This window comes from Rattus norvegicus, chromosome 20, assembly GCF_021556685.1.
Source record: "Rattus norvegicus strain SHRSP/BbbUtx chromosome 20, alternate assembly SHRSP_T2T, whole genome shotgun sequence".
Taxonomy (NCBI): Eukaryota; Metazoa; Chordata; class Mammalia; order Rodentia; family Muridae; genus Rattus; species Rattus norvegicus.
Genome location: NC_141553.1, coordinates 3,981,319 through 4,006,315, shown reverse-complemented (window position 1 = coordinate 4,006,315; position 24,997 = coordinate 3,981,319). Strand labels below are relative to the sequence as shown.

The 24,997-nt window shown below is 48.9% G+C and overlaps 3 protein-coding genes, 1 long non-coding RNA gene and 1 pseudogene across 16 annotated transcripts in view; 4 read left to right on the top strand and 1 right to left on the bottom strand.

Annotated features, from left to right (window-relative positions):
* LOC147998498 (RT1 class I histocompatibility antigen, AA alpha chain-like) overlaps positions 1-24,997 on the top strand; it is a 101,871-nt gene that overhangs the window by 22,126 nt on the left and 54,748 nt on the right. The window lies entirely within an intron of this gene.
* Positions 1-24,997, top strand: part of LOC147998503 (RT1 class I histocompatibility antigen, AA alpha chain-like) — a 60,703-nt gene that overhangs the window by 22,565 nt on the left and 13,141 nt on the right. The gene's annotated exons all lie outside the window — the stretch shown is intronic.
* Positions 4,357-4,981, top strand: Vps52-ps7 (VPS52 subunit of GARP complex, pseudogene 7; annotated as a pseudogene).
* LOC147998504 (uncharacterized) lies at positions 19,491-22,272 on the bottom strand. The gene is made up of 3 exons (XR_015645544.1): positions 22,016-22,272; positions 21,524-21,810; positions 19,491-20,979 (listed from the first exon to the last, which is right to left on the bottom strand). It is a non-coding gene; the product is annotated as an uncharacterized LOC147998504 (long non-coding RNA).
* LOC147998499 (class I histocompatibility antigen, Non-RT1.A alpha-1 chain-like) overlaps positions 22,150-24,997 on the top strand; it is a 54,528-nt gene continuing 51,680 nt past the window's right edge. For 3 of the 12 annotated variants that reach the window (XM_087598485.1, XM_087598480.1, XM_087598479.1), the window contains exons 1-6: positions 22,150-22,242; positions 22,447-22,716; positions 22,896-23,171; positions 24,120-24,395; positions 24,489-24,614; positions 24,794-24,826. In XM_087598485.1, coding sequence (XP_087454611.1) covers positions 22,170-22,242; positions 22,447-22,716; positions 22,896-23,171; positions 24,120-24,395; positions 24,489-24,614; positions 24,794-24,826 — 1,054 coding nt within the window. In that variant the 5' untranslated portion in view covers positions 22,150-22,169. Of the gene's footprint in view, positions 22,243-22,446; positions 22,717-22,895; positions 23,172-24,119; positions 24,396-24,488; positions 24,647-24,778; positions 24,827-24,997 lie in introns of all 12 variants that reach the window. The other 9 variants (XM_087598484.1, XM_087598486.1, XM_087598483.1 and 6 more) reach the window with 4 other exon arrangements.

Sequence of the window (24,997 nt, the reverse complement as noted above, 5' to 3'; positions counted from 1 at the left end):
CAGTAGGGCCTTCTTCTTTGAACCAGCTCAGACCAGCGCACTGAGTCATGCAGGACAGTTTTGGTGATGAGGAGCCCCGAATATCTATTGGGGCTCACTGTATCCCCAATAAGTAAGAATGCTTACTGCTGATCCACAGGACCTGGTTCAGTTCCCAGCTCTCACACACTTGTAACTCCAGCCTCAGAGGGGATAGAGCGCCCTCTGCTGGCCGCCTGGGGTGCTCCATGCACGTGGTGCACAGAGATACATGGAGCAAAATACCCTTTTACATAAAAATATTTTTAAGGGGTTGGGGATTTAGCTCAGCGGTAGAGCAAGGCCCTGGGTTCGGTCCCCAGCTCCGAAAAAAAATATTTTTAAAAGAACGAAAAAGAAATGGATAGAAATAAGATTTCGTTAAAGAAAGAGATCCTTCGCTTGCCTAGCAAGCGCAAGGTCCTGGGTTCGGACCCCAGCTCCGAAAAAAAGAAAAGAAAAATAAATAAATAAAAAGAAAGAGATCCTTGAACAATATTGGGGGACACTCCAGCATGGAGGAACACCTACCAACCCTACTGCAGGGCTCTAGGGTCCCCTGCACTAGATTTATCCACTGGTCTTAGGATTCAGCAATGGAAGGCAAAAATCGACACAACTCCCCCTACAGAGTGGCCCCTGATGCTACTCGTCTATGCAGCCTGTGTGTTCGCCCAGTTATGCTGTTTGTGTTGTTATGTCTTGTAGCTCAGGGTGACTTTGAAATCTCATTTTAAGATTTATTTATTATGTACATGTTTTGTCTGCACACATGCCTGCCCGCCAGCAGAGGGCGCCAGATCTCATTCTAGAGGGTTGTGAGCTACCACGTGATTTCTGAGAATTCAGCTCTGGACCTGAGAAGAGCAGTTAGTGCTCTCAACCTCTGAGTCATCTCTCCTGTCCTGACCTTGAATTCTCCATCCTCCTGCCTCACCTCGGTATGCCAAGAGTCCGGTGTGTGTGTGTGTGTGTGTGTGTGTGTGTGTGTGTGTGTGTGTGTGGTGTGTCTATGTGTGTGTGTGGTGTGTGTTTGTGTATGTGTGTGGTGTGTGTGTGAGAGTGTGGTGTCTGTGTGTGAGAGTGTGGTGTGTCTGTGTGTGTGTGTGTGTGTGTGTGTGTCTTATGTCACTGGAGAGTGTGATGTTGAGTCACAATCAGGGAAGGAGCAGAGGTGCAATCTGTGTTTCAGCCGGAAGATAAGGACCCGTGAAAACCCCAGAGGATTTGGGGCTGAAGGGGAAATTCCTGGCTGCTTCACTCTGAGGAGTCTTCCCCAGCATTCAAAGCTCACACCAGCTTAGGTGATCTAGAACCGGACAGGCTCCTAATCCTGTTCCCTGCTGCCCCTGGCGGCTATGAGCGGCATCGCAGCTCCAAAGGGTCCTGGGGCTGACTGGACTGTGCCAAAAATCCCTCCCGACAGCAAGAACTGCTTGCTGGCCTGTGGCTTCACGTGCCTCTGAAGCTGTCCGGGTCACACTGAACAAGGGCCACACTAAGGAACCGGGTATCCCCTGCACAGCCCCCACATCCGAGGGTTACTTTCTCTTTCTTTTGTTGTCGCTATCGCCAGAATCACAGAGAGCCAAGGCATAAAGATATGCCGAGTAAAATTGTGGAGCTGGAAAGGTTGTTCAGAGGTGAAGAATGCTGTTCCACAGGACCTGGGTTCAGTTCCCAGCTCTCACCCACTTGTAACTGCAGTCTCAGAGGGGATAGGGCGCCCTCGTCTGGCCGCCTGGGGTGCTCCATGCACGTGGCGCACAGACATACGTGGAGGCAAAATACCCTTATACAGAAATATATTTTTTAAAAGAACGAAAAAGAAACGGAGGGAAATAAGATTTCGTTAAAGAAAGAGGTCCTTGAACAATATTGGGGAACATTACCGCATGAAGGAACACCTACAAACCCTACTGCAGGGCTCTAGGGTCCCCTGCACTAGATTTATCCACTGGTCTTAGGATTCAGCAACGGAAGAGAAAAATCGACACAACTCCCCCTACAGAGTGGCCCCTGATGTTACTGGTCTATGCAGCCTGTGTGTCACCCAATTATGCTGTTTGTGTTGTTATGTCTTGTAGCTCAGGGTGACCTTGAATTCTCTGTTTAAGATTTATTTATTATGTACACGTTTTGCCTGCATACATGCCTGACTGTCACAAGAGGGCGCCAGATTCCTGAGCATTCAACTCAGGACCTGTGGAAAAGCAATTGGTGCTCTCAACCTCTGAGTCATCTCTCCTGTCCCGAACTTGAATTCTGGATCCTCCTGCCTCACCTCAGCATGCCAAGTGTCAGGTGTGTGTGTGTGTGTGTGTGTGTGTGTGTGTGTGTGTGTGTGTGTGTGTGTGTGTATTCAGGGGAGGAGCCAGAGGTGCAATCTGTGTTTCAGGCCGAAGATCATAAGGATCGGTGAAAACCGCAAAACAGAGGATTTGGGTCTGAAGGGGAAATTCCTGGCTGCTTCAGTCTGAAGAGCCTTCCCCAGCATTCAAAGCTCACAGCCACTTAGGTGATCCAGACCTGGACAGGCTCCTACTCGTGTGTTCTGCTGCCGCCTGGCGGCCTTGAGCGGCATCGCAGCTCCCAAGGGTCCTGGGGATGGACTGGACTGTGCCAAAAGTCCCTCCAGACTGCAGGAACTGCTTGCCGGTCTGCAGCTTCCAATGTCCCCGAAGCTGTCTGGGTCACACTGAACAAACGCCACACTAAGGAACCGGGTATCCCCTGCACAGTCCCCACATCGGAGCGTAAGTTTCTCTTTCTTTTGTTGTTGCTGTTGCCCGGGATTTATGGGCTCCCCCCCTCCTGACCCTGTCCTCACTGAGCTGCACACCTGCTGAGTTTGATGGGACCCACCCCAAGAAAGGGTGGTGATTCTTTAGGATTAAATGCCTTTAATCCCAGTCCTCATGAGGGCGGATCTCTGCATTGTTCCACCACATAGCAAGTTCCAGAGCACCCAGGGCTATGAGGTGAACCCAGGAGCTTGGGAGCCCCAGGACTAGCACCTGGAGGGGGTGGTGGAGTAGGTGGGAAAGTTGTGACAAGTGAGAAAGTCTCATGGATTCCCAGGGCCAGGTCTCAGTGAGCTTAGGGTCCCCCAATCCGGTATAGCCAAGGTCCTGGGGCGTATAGGGTAAAGGAAAGAACCTCAAATTACCCTTTCTTTCCCTGACAGCTTCTTTCACCTGAAATTTCCTCCCATGCTGTAGATGGGACATGGGGACTGCTTCCTGCCCTTCACCTATGTCCCAGCTCTTTACTTTCAGGATGGGGTCCAGGCTGGCTTGGGCTTATTCTGTAACTGAAGCAGCCTTTCCCACCAGTGCCTCGGGCTCCCAATTAACCAGGACTGCAGGTCTACAAACCATCCTGGCTTTTGTTTAAGACTTGGTCAAGGTTCCAGGTGATGGTGGTTCACACCTTTAGTCCTAGCCCTTGAGAGGCAGAGGCAGGAGGATCTCTGAGTTTGAGGCCAGCCTGGACTTCAGAGTGAGACACCTGGGGCTACACAGAGAAACCCTGTCCCCAAAATCAAACGACTTGGTCAAGGATGTTCCTTCACTCTAGAACCTGTGGGTCATGACCCCTTTGGGGGCCAAAGCACCCTTTCACAGGGGTTGCTTAAGACCATCAGAAAACACAGATATTTCTATTACTATTCTTAACAGTAGCAAAATTATAGTTAAGAAGTAACAATGAAAATTATTTTATGGTCGGGATTACCATGAAGAACTGTATTAAAGGGTCTCAGGAAGGTTGAGAACCACTGCTCTGGAAACTCCATACAGAGGTGGGGCAGAGGGCAGTGGGAAGGGTCTGGGTCACATGTAAAGGACAAGGTCTGTTTTGGAACCAGGTCCACCCCTGCCTCGACACATGGGTGCAGGTATTACAGGCCCTCCACTCTCAAAGGAGCTGTGACAGCCACTTAGAGGACAACACAGACAATCTCAGAGTCTGTGTGGATCTTTCCCATGGTAGCCCTCAAGACAGTGCACAAAACTATCACCTTCCCAGGCCTGTGGCATGTGCCACCCTCCTGGAGAGGTACAAACAGTCCCCACCTGAGCAGCTATGCCACCCCTGGGCCAGAAGCACCAACAGTCCTCGGGCTACGACCCCACCCTTGCTACTGCCCACCAGGAACTGACTAGGTCTACAATAAAGAAATGATGGAGAGTTCAGAGGCCCAGGGACAAAGAGAGGACATGGTCCCAGCACACACACACAGTCCCCTGCAAAGCAGAACTGGTTGTTTTGGTGTGCGCGCACACACACACACACACACACACACACACACACACACACACAGGGCTATAGTGCATGCACACGCACACACACACACAGACACACACACTCACACACACACAGGGCCATAGTGCATGCACACGCATAGATAAATAGCTACAGTTTTATTTTGCTTCTAAGCTGTTAGGAACATTAAAAAGTTAAATGAGGGCTGGAGAGATGGCTCAGTGGTTAAGAGCACTGACTGCTCTTCCAGAGGTCCTGAGTTCAAATCCCAGCAACCACATGGTGGCTCACAACCATCTGTATTGGGATCTGATGCCCATTACAAATAAATAAATAAATCTTTAAAAAAAATAGTTAAATGAAACAGACTAGCAACGAGGCGGTGGGTTGTAATCATGACTGCACACGGGGGTCTGTCCTACAGCACAGTGGTCTTCCTGCCACACCCAGCCCTACCTGTGTCTGAGCATTGAGCAGCTGCTGGAAACTCTCCACCTCTTTGCTGTGGTCAGCAGCCCGCTCCTGAGGAAGACAAGACCGGTCAGGAGCTTGGGAACCCCTTACTGTGGCCAGCACTTCCCCTTCATTGCACACTGCAGACACTGCGGGGATCCAGGGGTAACGTGCTGAGCCCCTGAGGAGCTCACAAGCTGTGGAAACTCCCCTGAGCTGCAGCTCCTCACTTCACACTGAGAATGAGAATCTGAGTGTGAACAGGGCTGTGCCCAGGTGTGCTCAGTCAGTTCTTGTCTTTGATGGGCTCAGGCCTCAGCTCTGTCTCCTCCAGGCTGTGCCCTCTCCATCACTGTGAAGACATGGGGAGAGTCTGTGATCACAAGGACACAGGGAAGGCCAGAGCCTTGTCCTGTCCCCAGGATTATGAGCCCCCAGGGCTCAAGATCAGAGACTCAAGTGGGGTCCTCTAAAGTGCAGGGTGCACAAGATGAGTCACTACATCTCCTCCCACCCACTTGATTTAGCTGCTAATGATGGGGTCGGGAAGCTGCCCTGGGCTCTCCCTGTAGCCATGCTGCTGTGGTGATTTCTGCTTCTCCTTTCTGGTGTCTTTCCCAGGGTTCTCAGGGTCTGGTGAGGTCTGTCTGCTCCTCTCTCAGGAGCACCTCCACAGCTGAGATAAGACCTAACAGAGAGGCTTCTCCCCTGTAACTTGGGTACCGATTCCTGAACCTGGACTGTCTTACCTTTTCCGTCTGCTGTTCTGGAGTTAACTCCCTGAAGTCTCTTAGTCTCCACCCCCAGCTCTGTGCACCTGGGTCTTGCAGCTGATGCACCTGTGGTTGCTCTGCCTTTGGGTGGCTCTGTATGGCAGGAGAGCAAAGTCCCCCTCAGAGGCCTGTGACCATTTAAATCATCTCATATTCATAGCACTAAAGACACGGGAGGCAGAAGCTGAGGTAGAAACCTGACAGCTCAGCAAGGAAACTTTATTTTCTTAACTACATACGGGAAATCTATTTACCAGCCTGATGCTACAAGTAAACTCCAGCCCTTCAGAAATCTGTCTGTGTCACTCTATCAGTCTAGTCTGCCTTTCTCTTGAGTTCCTGCAAACCCAAGAGAGCTCCTGAGCTCTCTTCCCAGATTTCTTTTTTTTTTTTTAAAGATTTATTTACTGTATTTACATGTGTACACTGTAGCTCTCTTCAGACACACCAGAAGAGGGCATCAGACTTCATTACAGATGGTCCTGAGCCACCATGTGGTTGCTGGGATTTGAACTCAGGACCTCTAGGAAGAGCAGTCAGTGCTCTTAACCACTGAGCCACCTCTCCAGCCTCTTCCCAGATTTCTGTTTTGGTTCTTTTTTTTTTTTTTCCGGAGCTGGGGACCGAACCCAGGGCCTTGTGCTTCCTAGGCAATCGCTCTACCACTGAGCCAAATTTCTGTTTTACCTGTGTCCTGCCAGCTGCTTCTCTGTCCTTCCTGCAAGTCCTAAAAGAAAATCCTACTCCATAAAGTCTCTCCAAAGCTAACAGAGAGACAGACACACACACACACACACACACACACACACACACACACACAGAGAGAGAGAGAGAGAGAGAGAGAGAGAGAGAGAGAGATCTTTCAAAAGTCCAATTACTTATAAAAAGTATTTAATTCCTCCCTTACCCCCTCACCTGCTGAATCATGTCACTGTCATGGGAGTTGGGGTTGGGGGCTGTCCAGGGCAAGCCACTACAGCCCCAACCATTTCACCTTTCAGGTTGAAGGCAGCACAAGGCCACCTGCTGACCTTGCCTCAGGTCATAGAGCAAGGACCACAGGACCTCTCCCAAGCACCTTGCCTTAAAATAAGCAGGATCTTTCCCTTCTTCAGCCTTCTTATCAGTGGGGAATTCAGAGGCACCCAAACCACGCTAGGACACATATCCTGGATCTGCCAAATGTGGTATCTACTGAGGATCTTATATTTTGCTAACGATTAGGTTTCTATGTACAATAATGAAATATTCTGTGACACGGGCCTGTCAGTGGTTAGGAGCTGAACATTTCTTGTCTGGGTTTTTCTGGCTGACAGGGGAGGGCAGTGGCTGGTCAGGCTCTCTCCTTTTATTGATCTGGGTGAGTGACCATGGTTTTCAGAGGACCTCCCGGGTCAACTCTGAGCTTTATGACTTTTGATGCAATCTACAGCTTTTTTGTCCTGTGTAAATATAAACAAATCAGCATCCCCAAGACCATAGATTTGCTGACTTTTATTCTAATGTTAACACATCCTTATAGAATATCGGGTGATTTAATTCCACCGTTTTTCCCCTTGATCCAGTGTCTCTTGGTAGCTGTTGGTCCTCTCTTGTTAATGTTCAGAAAATGCAAAGTTAATGGAGCACACTGTATTCTACCCCTGGGGCCTTTATTCTTTCTTTTTGTTTTATAGGTGAGTTTTTTAAGGTGTAATTGGGTCTTTTCTACCACTGTTTGCCCTGCAGAATTGTGTGGTGTAGCTGTAATGTGCTTTGTAATGAGGGAAGAATTGCTGCATCTTACTGCAGGGGGCACTGTTGGTCCTAGTTTGTACACCTATTCCCACCAGAGCCATGCCTTCCAGTAAAAGTTTAATTACAGAGCCAGCATTTTCAGATCTCACACCATTTTCCCATTGGAAGCCTGAGTCAATGGTGTGGTGCAAGCCTTAGGCTTCCAAATTCTGCAAACTGAAACACATCTATCTGCTAGATTCCATCTTTTATTTACTTTTGTTGGTGCCCTTAGAGTTACTTCTAGTGTGCAATGGAGTTTGGTTGTACAAAAAACATTTCTTCATAACTTTCTTGGCTTGTTGCCAGGTCATAGAATTTTTTTCTTTAAACCTTAACTGTTAACATAGTGATTTTCAGGAACATCTGAGGCTCCTAACACACTCCTTATGAATAATCAGTCATTTCCTTCATTCCCTGTGCCAATGGCCCTGGCAAGACCGTGAGAGACTGAATGTGGGTGATAAGTCATGGACAGTCGCTATTTCTGATTGCCTGGTGCAGCGGCAAAATAATGTGAATTCTGAATTATCCAGAATAAATCCAGCAGTTGCTGTGTGCAGAACAAGTTTTTCTGCATATTGAGACTCAGTCACTATATTAAGAGATTCTGGAAAATGTGATAATACCATAAAGATTGCATACAACTCTGACTTTTGAACTGAAGCCCATGAGCTTTTAATTACACATTCTTTTGTTTTTACTGACTTAGAAGCAGCCATTACCAGCTTTTTCATTCAAACAGGAACGTAGGGTCTTCAGGAATTAGTGTTCTTTTTGCAATACATGGGACAATCCAATTAGTTCCTTTTGTAAAGTGAAGTGGCTTTCTTTTAGGATCTGTGTTAATTGCTCCCAAATAGTTGTGCCAGTCCTCATCGATTACCCTTAATGACGTAATCTCAGCATTAGTATACGGCTCTATAATTTTTCATGGGTCTATTCCTACAATTGACACAATCATACTTTTATAATTAAATCAGAAACTTTTTGATATAAGGCTTTAATTTCTTTACTTTCAGTGTGTGCTAAGAAGCTTCATTCTAAAATGCTACTTCCCTTTGTCTAATGAGCCCCGTGGGAGAACGGGTTAAAGACAAAAGAACAGGGGTGGGGGCGGGGGACCTCAGCCCCATGAACTGTGGCAAGTTGCAGGTGGCAGGTCAGTGCTTGGCATGGCCACTCGAGGAGCCACCCTTCGATGCCCGCCGCCTCCTCCTTATTCGGGCGGGGCCCAGCACTGTCTGGGCTCAAAGTTTGCGGCCTCCAGTAAGCCACACCCTTTGTCTGGGAGTTGAACTGCGGCGGCGATAGGGTGGGGACGGCCATCATTGCCCTGAGGGACAGAATGGGCGACAACAGAAAGTGTGCGGGCTCCGTACAGGCGCTTGGACAGGTGCGTTGATGTGGGGCTGCCGGGTCCGGGCCTCCGCCTCATCGCCGCCGCAGCGCTCGACCCCTGGCCAGGCTCTGCCTGGCGCCCGCCGGGAGGTCGGCCAAGCGGAACCGGACTGCGCACCTGGCAGCCGCTGCCCTGAACCCCGAAGTGTCTGTTCACCATCTACTCGCATGGCGACCTCCTCCCAAAATCGCCAGCTGCTGAGTGACTATGGGCCTCCATCGCTAGGATACACCCAGGAAACTAGAAATAGCCAGGGGCCTCAGAGTAAATGTGCAGAGCTGCTGGCCACCATTGCAGAGTCTGGGAAAGAGATCAGATCCAGGTCTGCAGGGAGCAAGAGCTCCATAGAGAGGCTAAAAGGAGGCGTCATTCATGCCCAAGCCTGGTTCCGGAGTGCTTGGCTGAAATGGAACCTAAGGTCAGGTCCTAGACCCTGGCCACTCTGAAGGTCCATCTCGCTACCCTGTGGACAGGAGAGGCTTTGTCCAAAATGGCAGTATTTTTCCAAGACGGTCATTAAGCTCTGAACGGACACTCAGAAGATTGGAAGACATTTCGCAGTAACTGAAGGTGTGCATTTTAAGTAGTTAGGAAGGACCCAGCTCTTTTTTCTTTTCAAGCATTTGAAAGATGTCTGTGAAGCCACTTCACAGCAAGTTATTGTTTGTCCCCAAATACCAGTGTCCCCTTTAAAACTTCCTTTGGACACATTTTCCACTTGCATCGCCCCAGTTGACTTCCTTTCCATGAGTTCACCTGCCTCTGAGGAGTTGAGAGCAAACCACCAGGCCTTTGCTCAGTAGCTGGCCCGCCTGTGTGCAGTGTAGACCCTGCTTCCTGGAGCTTCTCTGCTTAAGCGTTGGCATGACTGAGTGCTTTGAAGTCCATCTTTAAAATGCACAGGTGATAAAGACAGAAGAAAGAGCCATCTACCCAACCTACCAAGCAGCCTGTAGATCTCAGTTCCATAGTTACTATGAGGCAAACACAACATCTTGAGGAAAAGGACTGAAACGTTGTATCTTTGTATTTATTACTTGGTATAACAAAGCTTAGTTTCATTAAAAAAAAAAAAAACACAAGACAAAAGAACCAAATACAGTTCACTTTGAAAACTAAGCTACCCACATGTACGTCTTGTAGTCTCTTTTCTTTCTTTTCTTTTTTTAAAAGATTTATTTGTTTATATATGTGAGCATACTACCACGCTCTTTAGACACACCGTAAGGACAACAGATACCATCACAGATGGTTGTGAGCCACCACGTGGTTGCTGGGGATTGAGCTCAGGACCTCTGGAAGATCAAGTGGTGGTGCTCTTAACCACTGAGCCATCTCCCCAGCCTCTGTACCCTCTGAGGTTGAATGTTTTGTTGACTTATGTTAAAATGTAGATAATGAATACAATCTCTTCTCTCTCTCTCTCTCTCTCTCTCTCTCTCTCTCTCTCGCTCTCGCTCTCGCTCTCGCTCTTTCTCTCTCAGCAATCTGGAAACCTCAAAAAGGCAAAATTCTTTTGGTTTCTGCAAACATTTTTTCCCTAAATTATCTGCATCAGAATCAGCCATCAAAATATCACCCATGCAATGGTAAACAATAAATCGAAGAAATTGCCTACAAATTATTTCTGGTGGCTGTCGCTTTAAAGCCGCAGGACACAGTGTTGGATGTTTAGTATTCCCTGTGAAGAATTTCCCAGGGATATCATTGGACAGGTTGAGCATTATTATATTATGTAGAATGAAGGCAATTTTTCCTTAGTCGAGGTTTTCTGCCTGATTCTTAGTTCCTAGCTGCCCTGAGGCAAACAGTTGGAACTTTTGCTGTAGGGCCTCAAACAACGACCCCCAACCCCCATTATGTTTCCTGTTGGCAAGGAGTTGCCTTGGAGTCTCTCCTGGACCTAGACTCATTGGTCCAGTGGCAACCCTTACTATGTTGTCTGCACACTCCTGGAAGCCCAGGCCTTCTTTTGTTGTGGTTTGCCTGGAAGTTTGATGCTAATTCCACTGCCCCAAGGACAGCTGCCTAGTCAGGTACTCAGGAATCCGGTGACTTCACCAGAACCTTCTCCCCATTGAATTTGTAAGGTACAGGTGAGGGGCAGGCACAGGATAGAAGGAGGCCTGTCATTGGAGGAGAGGGAAGGATGGGCGGGAGAGAAGTTTGAAGGAAGAGGAGGAGACTGGAACAGAGAGGAAGAGACAGGGGGAGGAGAGGAGAGAAAGAGGCGGTGGCAGGAGAACGGAGGCTGACTTAAAGATCTCGCTCTGTGTACTTACAGGTTGTTATCAGTGTTCCTAAGGGATGGACGGTATGGGCTTGTATGTTTAAGTGGGCAATTATACCTTATCAATTGGATCTAAGATTATTGTGTTGTGTGTTCTTTTATGTGAGGGATTGAGTGTAGGAAAGTGTGCGGCAGCAGGAGACACTGGGCCGCCATGGCGAGTTTGGGATGTGTTTCCGCCCAGATATCCAGCAGACATCTTGGGGCACCGCGGTGCTGGACCAAGCAGGGTAAAAGACACCAATACTTTTTTTATTTTTTATATTTTTACAACAACATTCTTTCTAGTTTACACTTAGAAAATGCATTGCCCTTGGAGATGCCTTGTTCACAATTATGTGTCAAATGACCATGTTTCCCACAGGTAAAGCATAGGACATTTTGAGATCTGAGACCTTGACCAGCTTGGTCAAAGGAATTCAGGCGTCTTTTAGATACCAGTGGCGTTACACTGTCTTAAGCTGTCCCACGTCAATTAAAAGCACTGGAGTTGAGATATGGCTCCTCCTCCTCCAGACCAAAGCATCTTAATTCAAAGGTGTCCTCCAAAATCTGTCCCATATCAGGTGAGCCACTTGCCTGTGTGACAGAGAATGGAGACCAATGGAGAAGGGACAGACGAGTCACACTAGGGACCATGGTTGCTCCTCTCTACCCTCTAGACGCTGAGTAAATTCTCTAAATGTGTTGAGGTGTAGGATTAAAACCCGTTAAAATCTCTAAGGAAGAAGTTACCTTAAGGGTTGTAACATCGGGGTAGAGAGTGAAAATCTATACATGGAAGTCTTTAAACCTGAGGCTGGTGCCATCTCAGCCACTGTCCCCTCATTAGGATGGAGGCCTCTTTGCTGGCAGCCATCTTTGCTAGGGTTTGAAAGGATGGCCTTTGCCATGTGACCTCACTCCTGTCTTGATTAATTAATGACCTCAAGACATCAGCCAATTAAGGAACTAACAGCTCCTCCTGGCTGTGAGGCTGGAGCAGACAATCCTTCCACTGTCAGTCACACTGAAGAACAACCCAGAGCCCCTTCTCTTCTCTTCCGTCCCTGCTGTCTCTCTGTCCTCAGCAGCAGCTGCCCATGCAGATGGGCGTGAGACTGTCCCAGACCAGGAACCTAATGGAATCACAATGCCTCAGGGGGCGTCCTAGCAATGAATCAGTTTACAACTTGCACCCTGGCCATCTTCACAAAGCTCCCCTTATGGCTGTAAATGATGGAAAATTCCAAAGGTCATCAGGATAACTATGGAAATCCATCACAGGTCCTGGGCTGCCTTACAAAGGCCCTGACACAATACACTCACCCGGATCCTGAGACCCCAGGTGGAAACACCTCCTCATGAGCTACTTTTCCCAGAGTTCCCTGAGCCACGGGACCATCAACCCCTGATCACCCTGCAGCCCATATCCTTGGTCCATCCATGGACTACTGAGCAGATGGAGACTCCAATGGCCTGACCACTGCCATAGAGGCTTGGATAATTGTCACGGTATTAGGACATTCATTCACCTTCCTTCGGGACACTGGAGTCACTTTCTCAGTCCTGACAAAATTGTGGGGACCCACCTCTCCTTTCCATCCCTCTCTTGTCAGTGTAGGGGGGCAGCCTTACCAGGCTTGCCTGACTCCACCACTTAGCTGTACATTTAGGGGTAACCCCCTTACCATGGCCTCTTTGGTCATGGGCCTGTTGGGTAATGAGAGATGGCTGGTAAGGAGACTGACTGTCCACAGAATGGGTCACCCACCTACTTGGTTACTGAACTTCTCCCAAGCTGACATCACCTTTTGATGACCATGTACATAGGACACAAGTGTCTTCACAGCCTTTACTCACGTGGAGAGATCTATCCCCTGCTTCTTCCCCAGATGACTCCAACCCTGCTCTTTCCAAGGCCCTGCCCATCCAGCCAATCCATTGTCCACAGCCCATGAATTAGAGAACAATCACACATCTGACCATTTCTCCATCCAAATAAAGGGCATTACCATGTGCATGGCCTGAACGTCCACCCACTGTGAAGATTCCCACCAGAAGTGTCCTTCAGGGATCTCCAGGCAAGGGGTGGTAATGCTGCAGCTGTCCACGTCTGCTGGGGCCTGCATAGCATGCACAGCCATCAGCAAGACAGGCCCTCGTCTCTTCTTCCTCAGTCTTCCAAGAATAAGGCACAGCTCATGAGGCTGCAGGTGCATGCTCGGCTGCAGATGACATTGTAACAGGACTAGAGACTGGAGGCAGTTGGGCAAAGTCTTCGAGTAACTTCCTTGTGCCTGTAGGACCTGTCCAGTCCTGATTAGGTTTATACCACTTCTATTTGATAACAACTTAGGGCTGTGTGTGTCCTATTTTATGACTTGGTGGGTCAGATAACATCCAACCCATTCTGGCAGCCCAGGTCACATGTGGCCCACAGGTAACTTGGTGGCCCATTGTCAAATGTTCAGGTTGCACCAAGGCCAAGAGCTGTCTCTCACGGGGGGAATAGTTGTGTGCAGATGATGGTGGAGCCTTGCTCCAAAATCCTAAAGTTCTCTTTTGGAATTCACTCGCAGAGGCCTGCCAAAGGCTCCAAACATCATCCTTCTCTGTCACTGACACCTCAAGTACCATCAGGTCTGCTGGATCACATGGTCCAAGATGTTGGAGCAGCCTGAACCACAGCCGGGACCTGTTGAAGAGTCTTCACCTGTCCCAGGACCCACAGGAAGTTAGCAGCTCTCTGATTCAGAAGGCTTATGGGCCAGAGTAACAGATCCAAGTGAGGGATGTGCTGTCTGCAGAATCCAAAGACACAAACTAAGCCCTGAGCTCCTCTCTTGGTGGTGGGAGGGGCCAGGTCAGGAGCCTTCCCTTCTTCTTGGATGGAATGTCTGTGCCTGCCCCATCCACTGGATTCCTGAATTTCACTGAGTTAGAAGGATCTCAAATGTTTCATAGGATTTATTTCCCAACCTCTGAAGCATACATATGTTACCAGAATCCAAAGTTGTTCCAACCACATCTCCTTTCAACTCTCCTATCTGTCCAGTGCACAGCAAGAGGTTTTGACTGTGGAGAATGACACTTGGTGGCACTGATTCCTGAAATTCCTACAAGGGTGTGATGCTGTCTTTGATTCTCTATTTTCCTTGTCAGAGGGAACTCTAAAGGCTTCCATTTAGTCCTTCCAACCATGATAGCCGTCAGCCCACAGGTCAGGGAAGCAATGTGAGAATTCTGCCAACCTCAGTGCATCTATCCTAATTCGACATTCAGGGAATGGACTATAGTGTGTCTTAGTCAGGGTTCCTATTCCTGCACAAACAGCATGACCAAGAAGTAAGTTGGGGAGGAAAGGGTTTACTCAGCTCACACTTCCACATGGCTGTTTAACACCAAAGGAAATCAGGACTGGAACTCAAGCAGGTCAGGAAGCAGGAGCTGATGCAGAGGCCATGGAGGGATGTTTCTTACTGGCTTGCTCCCCATGGTTTGCTCAGCTTGCTTTCTTATAGAACCCAGGACCACCAGCCCAGGGATGGCACCACCCACAATGGGCTGGGTCCTCCCCCCCTGACCACTAGTTGAGAAAATTCCTTGCAGCTGAGTCTCATGAAGGCATTTTCACAACTGAGACTCCTTTTCTGTGATAACTCCAGCTTATGTCAAGTTGACACACAAGACTAGCCAGAAGAGAGCCACTGCATGAATTCAGGAACCCACTGGACTTAGTGTGATTCAGATTTCAGCCAAAACCTCATTAATCCCTGGCCCTCCATTACACTCTACTCTAACCGAAGAACCACAATGTTTCCTGGGATCTCCTGGAACCAGCATTAATTTGGGCCAATATGCAATAGAACCTGGCAAGTCTGATTATTTCTTTCCCCAGTGTAGGGTTACCTTGGTGAAAACCTGTAGGTCCCACTAGGAAAACACTGGAGAAAGGCTAGCAGTATTCATTTTAGACGTTCTATAAGGTACTTACTCAGGGTCACCTGGACACTCGTTCATTCAAGGGTTCTGCATCTGCAAACTGACTCAAGGTTAGAAATTGATTCCTGGGCCGAGATGTTCTTTTACCACGAGTGTGTAGCCTTTAACTCATTTGTTGATAATTTTCCCAATTACGTGATCAAAGAAAAATTCAGTGGGCTTCTGTGGTGATTTGATTAAGAATATTTCCTGAGTCTTGGTTGTGCAGGCAGATGAGTTTGAGACCAGCCTGGTGTACAGAGTGAGTCTCAGGGCAGTCAGGGCTACACAGAGAGCCATGTAGTAGATCTTTGTTACTTTGTTGGTCCCTTTTGCCCCACCCCTTATCCTCCCGGTTTCACCCTCTATGGCTAGAGAGGAAAGAAGGAGACAGAGAAAGAGGGAGAGTCCTGTCAATCTAATTTCTTTCCAACAATTTCTTCCAACTTCCAGTCCAGTCACTTCTAATGTTTCTCCCAACTCCTCCCTCAATTCCCAACACTGCACCTAAACAGTCCCTTCTCCCAGAGGTCCCAATTACAGCAGCTCCAGACTGTGACAACTGTTCTAGCCTCTCTGCTCAGTCAGCTCCTCCTGGCTCTACTGTCTCGCTGTAGCTTCTGCACCAACTGCTTCTCCTCTCACTCTGCTCCCCCAATCCTCTTTCTCACACTCAGCTGCCCTTCTAATGAACTATCTTGAAATCCAAGAGGCAACAACACTTAAGGTCATTGTGTCAAGCAATTCTAACAGCTAAGAATTCTAAAGGGCCAGTTGACCAGCAACTGGGAACCTTTTACAGGGCCAGGTGTGCAAGATAAAGCACACTACAGAAACACAGTCTCAAAAAAAAGTAAAATGTATCCAATATTCACTCCCATAAGTTCCCAGATTTGAATTCTTAGTCATTGGGGAGTGGAAGTACTTGAAGGCAATTAGGGGATGTGGCCTTGGCAGAGGAAGCTTGTCAATGGGATGGGAATTGTGGCTCTGAAAGTCCAAGACAGTTGGAGAACCTCTCTCTCTTCCTGCTGGCTGTGGACCCAGGTGTGGAGGATCTCAACACAACTATGTGAGGCTGACCAATCCACGCTCGTCCTTAACTAAGAATAGCAAGGCGGAGCAAAACAAACCCAATGCTCAGGGCTCGTCCCCGACTGTCTGTGGGGTCACATTTATACTCCTTCATCACAGGTCCTTTCACGTGTCTGCTACAGCAAAACATCCTTTCCCCTGTGTCTGCTGCAGGAAAACCTTCTTTCAGATGTCTGTTTAGCAGAACATTCTTCATGCGTGTGCTTTAGCGAGAGATGCTTTCACCTATGTCTTCCTCAGGCAAACACTCTTTCACGTGTGTGCTCCAGCAAACTATCCTGTGATCTGACTGACTTTCCTAATAAACTAGAAGTCTCCACGTCAGGACTATAAAGGAATGACAGGGTAGAGGGGTGGACGGTTGACTCTGCGTTTAGACTGAGGAGCATCAACTAAAGGTCTCAAATACTTTACAGTGGTCTGGATTTTTGTGTATTGAGAGAAATTCAAGCATATATTTTGCTACAACATACCATATCCATGTCTCAACTCTTGTCTAAGGTACTGTACATATGAAACTCATTGTAAAACGTATTGTAAAGTTCCAGTGCTTGTCTCTATTGCAAACAGTTCAAGACAATTAAAAACTGCAAGTGGGTAGTCAATCAATCTTATGGACAGGTTAGGAACAAGTTTTGTTAATTACAGAAATAAGTTTTCTTTAGCCTCTTGTAGATGTTTCCAAAGTCAAACATCACGTTGATAGCTGGAAACAAGCAACATTTGCCTATTCTGATACACTGTACATAGATAGGGGGTCTTTGAATCTCAGACATCTACAGGATATGGGGTTCAGAATGTTTTATGAACACAAGGCTTTCCGTAACAGCGAGGCACGAATGTGGCTGCACCACATTCTAATTCAGAGATGATGGAGGGCATCGAAGAACCTCCATATGGAGTTCTTGGGGGACATTTATCCTTCTCATAATCAGTGGATGGGGTGGAAGACTGGATAACTACAGTCTCACAGTAACCTTAAGTTGTTTAAGATTTAAGAAAATGATTTAGCTCTAGAAAGATATTTTCAGGTGGATAACATCAAATTCCAGTGGAAAGGGAATTAGGTAAAGAACTTTGGACTCAGGACAGATAGGACTTTGGATTCATAGAACAGATAATAGTTTCTCAGTGATTGGCAGATACAAAGGAACCAGACGCTATGAGTGTAATTCTTATATTTTAATATTAATAATTAACTAAAAATTTTAATTATAAAATTAATTCCTCTTAATCAATTAAATAATAAAATAAATAAATAATAATTCTTAATGAAGAATTAATAATTGTTAACCCTTTATAATTATGTTTTTATCCTTGTTCTCACTGTATATATTTGATGATGTCAGAGAAAGATTTGCCTTTTATAGGACTAACAGGGGCAATGCTGGGGTAATGTTGTTGTGCCCTGTGTGAGGAAGCCTCTCCATCCTACCCTGCTTACCTAAAGCACCTTCTGAAGGATGAGATACAAAGCCTATGTCCTATAGCCAAGGAGAGCAGAAGGCAGGATTCTGGTCAGAGGGAGGAACTCTGGGAAGAGAGAAGCATGGGGGATTCTCCACCCAGACTCAGAGGAGTCGGGATGTATGAATCTGAGGAGAGGTGAGCAGCCACATGGCAGAACTTAGGATGGTGTAAATGGGATAACTGAGTTAGGAGAAGCTGGGACAGGCCCAGCATGAAGCCTAGGCCTCCATAAATAAATGTAAGTCTGCTGTCATTATGCAGAGCAAGGACAGGCAGCTAGGAATGCCCCACAGAAGCAGCAGGAGCTGGAGCAGGAGCAAGAGCAAGCAGACAAAGAGCAAGCGATTCCTTCCATGTCTTCACTGAGGCCTCCAGCAGAAGGTGTGGCCAGATTAGAAACGGGGAGGGACTCCACTCAAATACTCAGGATTACAGGTGTCTTTTCCTCCATCAAAGGAAAGGATCAGAAACTGATCTTCCCACTTCACCTAGAGCAAAACCGCCTCACAGATGTCGCCCTCCATTTTGGGGTTTTAGTTAACCCCGCATGTAGCTGAAATCAAACAATCAACATCATAGTCCAGGTCAGAGTTCTGCACCTACTCTGGGGCTTTGAGCTCCTCTGAGCACTCAGGGCTCTGCCTCCTGCCTCCTCTCTTACAGGGCGTTTTCTTCCCACGGCTGGAAAAGCATGTAAAGTTCTTCTGGATGTAAGTGTGATGAGAGCAGGGCAGCATGAGACCTGAGACCCTGGAGAAGCACAGACAGCAAGAAAGCCCTGGGGCAGCTCAGCCAGCCTGGGTCCCCTTTACCCTCAGCTCCATGGGCTCAGACTCCGTCCTCTCTGTTTCTTCCACCAGGTGGCGCCATTGGGCAAGGATGGGACGCTTCTCATCCATCTTCAACAGGTGAGATCCTGGAGGGTCAGATGGGGAAAGGGAACACCTTTCCCTGCAGGAACTCTCTGGGTGTTTGGATGTCCTGGTCTGTTATAAATTAGTATCCAACAGTCTAAGTGGAATTCATCTTGTTCATGGAGAATCAAAACTGACATCTGCTCAATTACAAAGAGCAGTGCACACTGTGTCTTCCTCCTGGGATGAGGCCATGTTCCTCTGTGCACAGTAGGTCCATACAATGAAAGATCTTTTGTATTTTTAATTTTATGCTGTTCTATAAATTTTCAATTCAATACACTATTTCAACCATCTCAAACTTCCTAATACAGAGCTCTCTTCATTGGCTGGTGGTCCACTGTTGTCTGAACAGCACTGTGCCCTCCGCCCCTGGCCTCACACTCTCGATGTGTAGAAGAAAGACAGGCAGGATAATTAAAATCATATTTTCTATATTTAATTTTCACGTTGTGCACTCATTTCTGTATGTGAGTACCTAGGTGCACAACCATTGATCCCTGGGAACTGAAGTCACAGATGGTGGAAGCCACCTTGTGCTGAGGGAACTCAACCTGGATCCTCTGCACCAGCAACAAGTGCTCCTGGCTGCTGAGCCCTCTCCCCAGCCACCATTGGAATGTTTGCCTCAGGAACCACACAGCTGCCTCACAGCTGCTGGCTGACACCATAGAGAAACCAGAGGCCAAGGAAGAGACAGGGTCAGTGCAGAGCTCAGGAGGGAGGGGAGCTGGGCACGGATGGGGTGAGACCTGAGGGACAGAGACACAGAGGGGCTGAGCAGGAGGAGATAGAGGCAAAGGGGGAGACCTAACTCAGCAGAGTGGCCTGTGTGAGGGCATTTCCCTCAGCCTGCACTGGACACATCTCCAGAACCCTGCTGGCCTCTTACACTTCACAGTGACTGCTGTGCTGGTTTGAATGACAACAGCCACACAGGCTCATGGGAATGAATCCTTCAAATCCAGCTGAGGCCATGTTCAGAGAGGATTGGGAGGTGTGGCCTTGATGGAGGATGTGTGCCACTGGTGTGTGGGTTTTTTTTTTTTTTTTTTTTTGGTTCTTTTTTTCGGAGCTGGGGACCGAACCCAGGGCTTTGTGCTTCCTAGGCAAGCGCTCTACCACTGAGCTAAATCCCCAACCCCGTGCACTGAGGTTTTAAAAGACTTTCACTGGGCTGGAGAGATGGCTCAGTGGTTAAGAGCAATGACTGCTCCTGAGTTCAAATCCCAGCAAACGCACGATGCCTCACAACCATCTGTAATGAGATCTGATGCCCTCTTATGGTGTCTGAAGACAGGTACTTTATGAATAAATTATATATTACATACAATATTACATGTTATATACAATAATATTTTATATTACATATGTTATATATATCAAAATTTTTAAAAAATCGACTTTCACTATTGCCAGTGTCTCAGTCTGTTACTTGCAAATCAAGTCGGGAGCTCTCAGCTGTTCTCCCACCACACCTCTCCTCTGCCATCATGGACTCAAATCCTCTGAAACTATATAACAGACTAAACATATTCTTTTATAAGATACCTTGTTCATAGTGTCTTATCACAGTAATAGAAACTAACTAGAGCTAGTGTGCTGACACAGGCCTTCAATCCTATTGTCGTTCATTGAATAGGTGGCCCCCATAGACTCATGTGTTTGGATGTTGGACGCACAAAGAGAGGCACTATTAGGAAGGGTGGCCTTGTGGGAGAAGGCGTGGCCTTGCTGGAGGAAGTGTGTCACTGAGAGGAAGGGCTTTGAGGTCTCTGTGCTCATGCTCTGCCCAGTGTGGAATGAGAGCCTCTTCCTGGCTCCCTTGGATCAAGATGTAGAAGTCTCAGCTCCTTCAGCACCATGTCTGCCTGCAGCTGCCATGCTTCCTGTTATAATGGACTAAACCTTTGAAACTGTTACTCAGCCACTATTGAATGTTTCTTTTTTTTTTTTTTTTTTTTTTGGTTCTTTTTTTTTCGGAGCTGGGGACCGAACCCAGGGCCTTGCGCTTCCTAGGTAAGCGCTCTACCACTGAGCTAAATCCCCAGCCCCTGAATGTTTCTTTTTAGAAGTGTTTCCTTGGTCATGGTGTTTCTTCACAACAATGAAAGGAAACTAAGACACCCAGCCCTCAGGATGCAAAGACCATGTATCTCTGGGAGGTCAAGGTCAGCTTGGTCTACATAGTAAGTTCCAGGAGAACCAGAGCAGTGCAGACAGACCTTGTCTCAAAAAACAGAATAAATGAGAAGAAAAGTAACAGAGACAGATCCTTTCTGTGGGGCTGCCTACCCCAACTGCATCCTTAGGTCAGTCAGGATGGAACCTAAGAGCTTCAAGTTCCCACGGGAAACACTCACAGCACCTAATAAGAGTGGGTCACTGAAACAGGAGCCGCTGAATCCTGGAGAGGCTGCTGGGCTGCTGTGGAGACCTGCATGGGGAGGTGACTGGAGTTCACACCAGTGGTCACCACATTTGTTGCTCTGTGTGATGGGTGACTCTCTTCAGGAGCCCCCACCCATCTCTCCTCTTCTTTCCACTTCAGTTCTGTGGCTGTGATTTGGAGAGATCCACAGAATGAAGAAACGTGTAAATTTAATCTTTCCCCACACTACTGACCAGGGATGAAACCTCACATCACCAACGTGTGCTCTCTGGCCTGAGAATCATCTTTCCTCCAATGTCCACACTGCTCACCTGAGGCCTGAGGAACTCTAGGGCCAGCTCGGTTATCAGATCCAGTGTCCCCCTCAGCTATGACTTTCATGTCCCTTATCTTCTCAGCTCATAAGTGTGAGTGAAGGTCAGAGAGGGAGTGAGAGGTCACAGATTGATAACTTCACCCACACTCTCTCATTATTCTGTGGTAAAGTTAATTACAGGTCCCCTCCTACCGTGATTTAGTCACTAAAGCAGCTTCACAGGGGAAGTGTGGACACAGGGCAAGGGCAGTGTAGCACAGGTCTCTGTGCTGTCTGTGGTCTCCACAGGGGTCTCTTCCCTGTGGACAACGGGGTCTCCTGTGCTGAGACCACTACCCAGGTCCACATGAAAAATCTCAGGACTGGGAATGAAGATCCTTGTAAAACTCACCCACCTGGAGCCACAGATGCATCTTCTGGGAATAAACACAAGGAGTCTGGGTCTAAACCTGGGTTTTAGAAGACAGATCCTGGGGGAAGAGGCAAAGTCTCCTCTTTCCTGCACTCAGGCTTGGCAGTGTGAGCTGCCCACTGTGCCTGGTCTCTGTGGGGTCCGGGTTGGGCTTGCAGGCCAGAGTCTCCTCTTAAAGGAGAAGCATCTCTCCACTGCATCCACAAGGCTTGTGTTGTGATTGTATTCCTGGAAGTGGCTTTTCTTCTAGAAGACTCCAGGGTCTGACTTCTGAAGAGAAGAAGGAAGAGGAAGGGGTGGAGGAAAGGACACAGAAAGTCAGGACTGCGGGTCTCTCCTGGTGTCCAGATAGCTTATGGGTCAGAACTCAGAGACACCATGGCAAACAGCGCTCTGTCCCATAGCATAGGGTTCAGGCAAGTCAGGGGCGGGGCTGGAGGTTCCCCATCTCCCCAGTTTCACTTCTGCTCCTAACCTGTGTCAGGTCCTTCTGCCCGGATACTGATGATGCGCGGGCAATTCTCACTCTCATTGGGTTCCGCGATCCGTGTGAACCAATCAGCGTCGCCACAGACACTGGTTGTAAAGTCCAGGCAGCCCGCGGGAAACAGCCCGGTCAGGGATCTCAGATGAGGGCGGTGGCACCGCGCACGCTGTTCCTGCTGCTGGCCGCCGCCCTGACCCTGACCCAGACCCGCGCGGGTGAGTGCGGGGTCGGGAGGGAAACGGCCTCTGCGGGGCAGGGGCGTGGGCGGCACCGGTGAAACTGGGTCCCCGCGTCGCACACCAGACCCCCCGCCCCTTCTCCACCCGCGTCTGGAGCCCGGCGCCCTGCTCCCCGCCCGGCCCCCGCACCCGACCCGGGTCCCCGGAGGAGGTCGGGGTCTCACCGCGCGCCGCCCCCAGGCTCACATTCGATGCGGTATTTCCTCACCGCCGTGTCCCGGCCTGGCCTCGGGGAGCTCTGGCACATGGAAGTCGGCTATGTGGACGACACGCAGTTCGTGCGCTACGACAGCGACGCGGAGAATCCGAGATACGAGCCGCGGGCGCGGTGGATGGAGCGGGAGGGGCCGGAGTATTGGGAGAGGCAGACATGGATCGCCAAGGAAAACGAGCATAGATTCCGAATGAGCCTGAGAAACTTGCGCGGCTACTACAACCAGAGCGAGGGCGGTGAGTGACCCCGGGTCGGAGGTTACTACCTCTCCTCGTGCCTATAGGGGTCGGAGACTTCCGGGTCCCAAGTCTGAGGTTCGGGAGCAGAACCGACCCGGGCCGGTTTCCCTTTCAGTTTGGAGGAGTCCGCGGGTGGGCGGGTGGGCGGGGCCAGGTCTGACCGTGGGGTCCCGCAGGCTCTCACACCTACCAGTTGATGTTTGGCTGCGACGTGGGGTCGGACGGGAGTCTCCTCCGCGGGTATTGGCAGTTCGCCTATGACAGCCACGATTACATCGCCCTGAACGAAGACCTGAAAACGTGGATGGCAGCGGACACCGCAGCGCAGATCACCCGGAGCAAGTGGGAGCGAGATGGTGCTGTAGAGAGACACAGGGCCTACCTGGAGGGCACATGTGTGGAGTCTCTCCGCAGATACCTGGAGCTCGGGAAGGAGGCGCTGCTGCGCTCAGGTGCGGGGACCGCGGGCTTCTCCTCCTCTGCCCTCCAGTTGGGACTCAGTCCTGGGGAAGAAGAAACCCTCAGCTGGGTGATGCCCCTGTCTCAGAGGGGAGAAAGTGTCCCTGGGTCTCCTGATCCCTCATCACAGTGACAGCACTGCCTCTCCCAGGGCCCAGCCTTCTCCCTGGAGAGTTCTGAGTCCCTCTCAGGAGGGAAGGAGAGAATTTCCCCACTTAACAGCAGGGGCTCCCTGCTGTCAGCCATGGCCCCTCCAAGGCCAGGTTCTTTGTCCCACACCCACTCTCTGAGGACAGTGACTCCTGTCCTGCTGAGTGTGTCAGCCCTTACACCTCAGGACCAGAAGTCTCCTTTACCTCAAAGGAGACATGGACTCCACTACACTAGGCTGGTTCCCCCAGTTTCTAGAACTTTCCATAGAACACATTCTCACAGATCCCTCCCTTCAATACCTCATTTCTCTCTCTTCCTACAGTGGAGAATGGTCCCATGAGCCCTTATGGGGTACCCTGGAGGAATATAAATTGTGGGATTTCTTTTTCTTTTTTCTCTTTTTTAATATTTCTTTCTTTTTTCTTTCCCTCCTTTTTTTTGAAGGCATATTTTTGCTTATAGTCAGGTTTTCTCTGCAAACACATATTAAATCAATTATTTTCCATTCCCTCTTCTGTTCTATGACCACCCATATCATGCTATAGAACATCACATAAGGACGGCCATGTTGACCCACTGGCTCATGTGGATTCCCTCTTAGCTTCTGAGTCTCTCAGGAAAGTGTGCAGTTCTGTGCTGAGGGGACCAGCTCTCCCTGCAGCTCACTAGTGAGATGACAGTTGAAGTGTCAGACACACACAGTTCAGTGTCATCATTGGTTTAACTGTGTCTTGTGTAGATTTCAGTTTGTCTTGCTAACTGTGTGATTTCTTAAATCTTCCACACAGATCCCCCAAAGGCACATGTGACCCTTCACCCCAGACCTGAAGGTGATATCACCCTGAGGTGCTGGGCCCTGGGCTTCTACCCTGCTGACATCACCCTGACCTGGCAGTTGAATGGAGAGGACCTGACCCAGGACATGGAACTTGTGGAGACCAGGCCTGCAGGGGATGGAACCTTCCAGAAGTGGGCATCTGTGGTGGTGCCTCTTGGGAAGGAGCAGAGTTACACATGCCGAGTGGAGCATGAGGGGCTGCCTGAGCCGCTTTCCCAGAGATGGGGTAAGGAGGGAGCCTTCTGTAGACCCTGAGCTGGTCAGGTCTGAGAGCTGGGGTCATGACCCCTACCTTCATTTCCTGAACCTGTCCTTGCAGAGCCTCCTCCATCAACCGATTCCAACATGGGAATCATTGCTGTTCTGGCTGTCGTTGGAGCTGTGGCTGTCATTGTAGTTGTGGCCATCATTGGAGTTGTTGTGAGGAGGAGGAGGAGAAACATAGGTAGGAATGGGCAGGGACTGAGTGTCTCCTCAGCCCACTTTAGAAAAGCGCTCTGCTCATTAATGGGGCTTGCAGCCACACCCTGCATTGCTGCTGTCTCCAACTTTGTCCTCTGTCCATTCTGGAAACTTCCTCCTGTCAAGACCTTCCTTGAACTCTCACAGCTTTTCTTCTCACAGGTGGGAAAGGAGGAGACTATGCCCCTGCTCCAGGTTAGTGTGAGGGCAGGATTGTCCCTGAAGTTATTGGAGTGAAGCTGGAGATGTGGGGAGCTCAGGGAATCCATAGTAGCTCCTCCAGAGAAATCTTCTGAGGTCTAGTTTTACTGTGATGTGAATCCATACCTACACATACACATACACATATACATATACATATATACA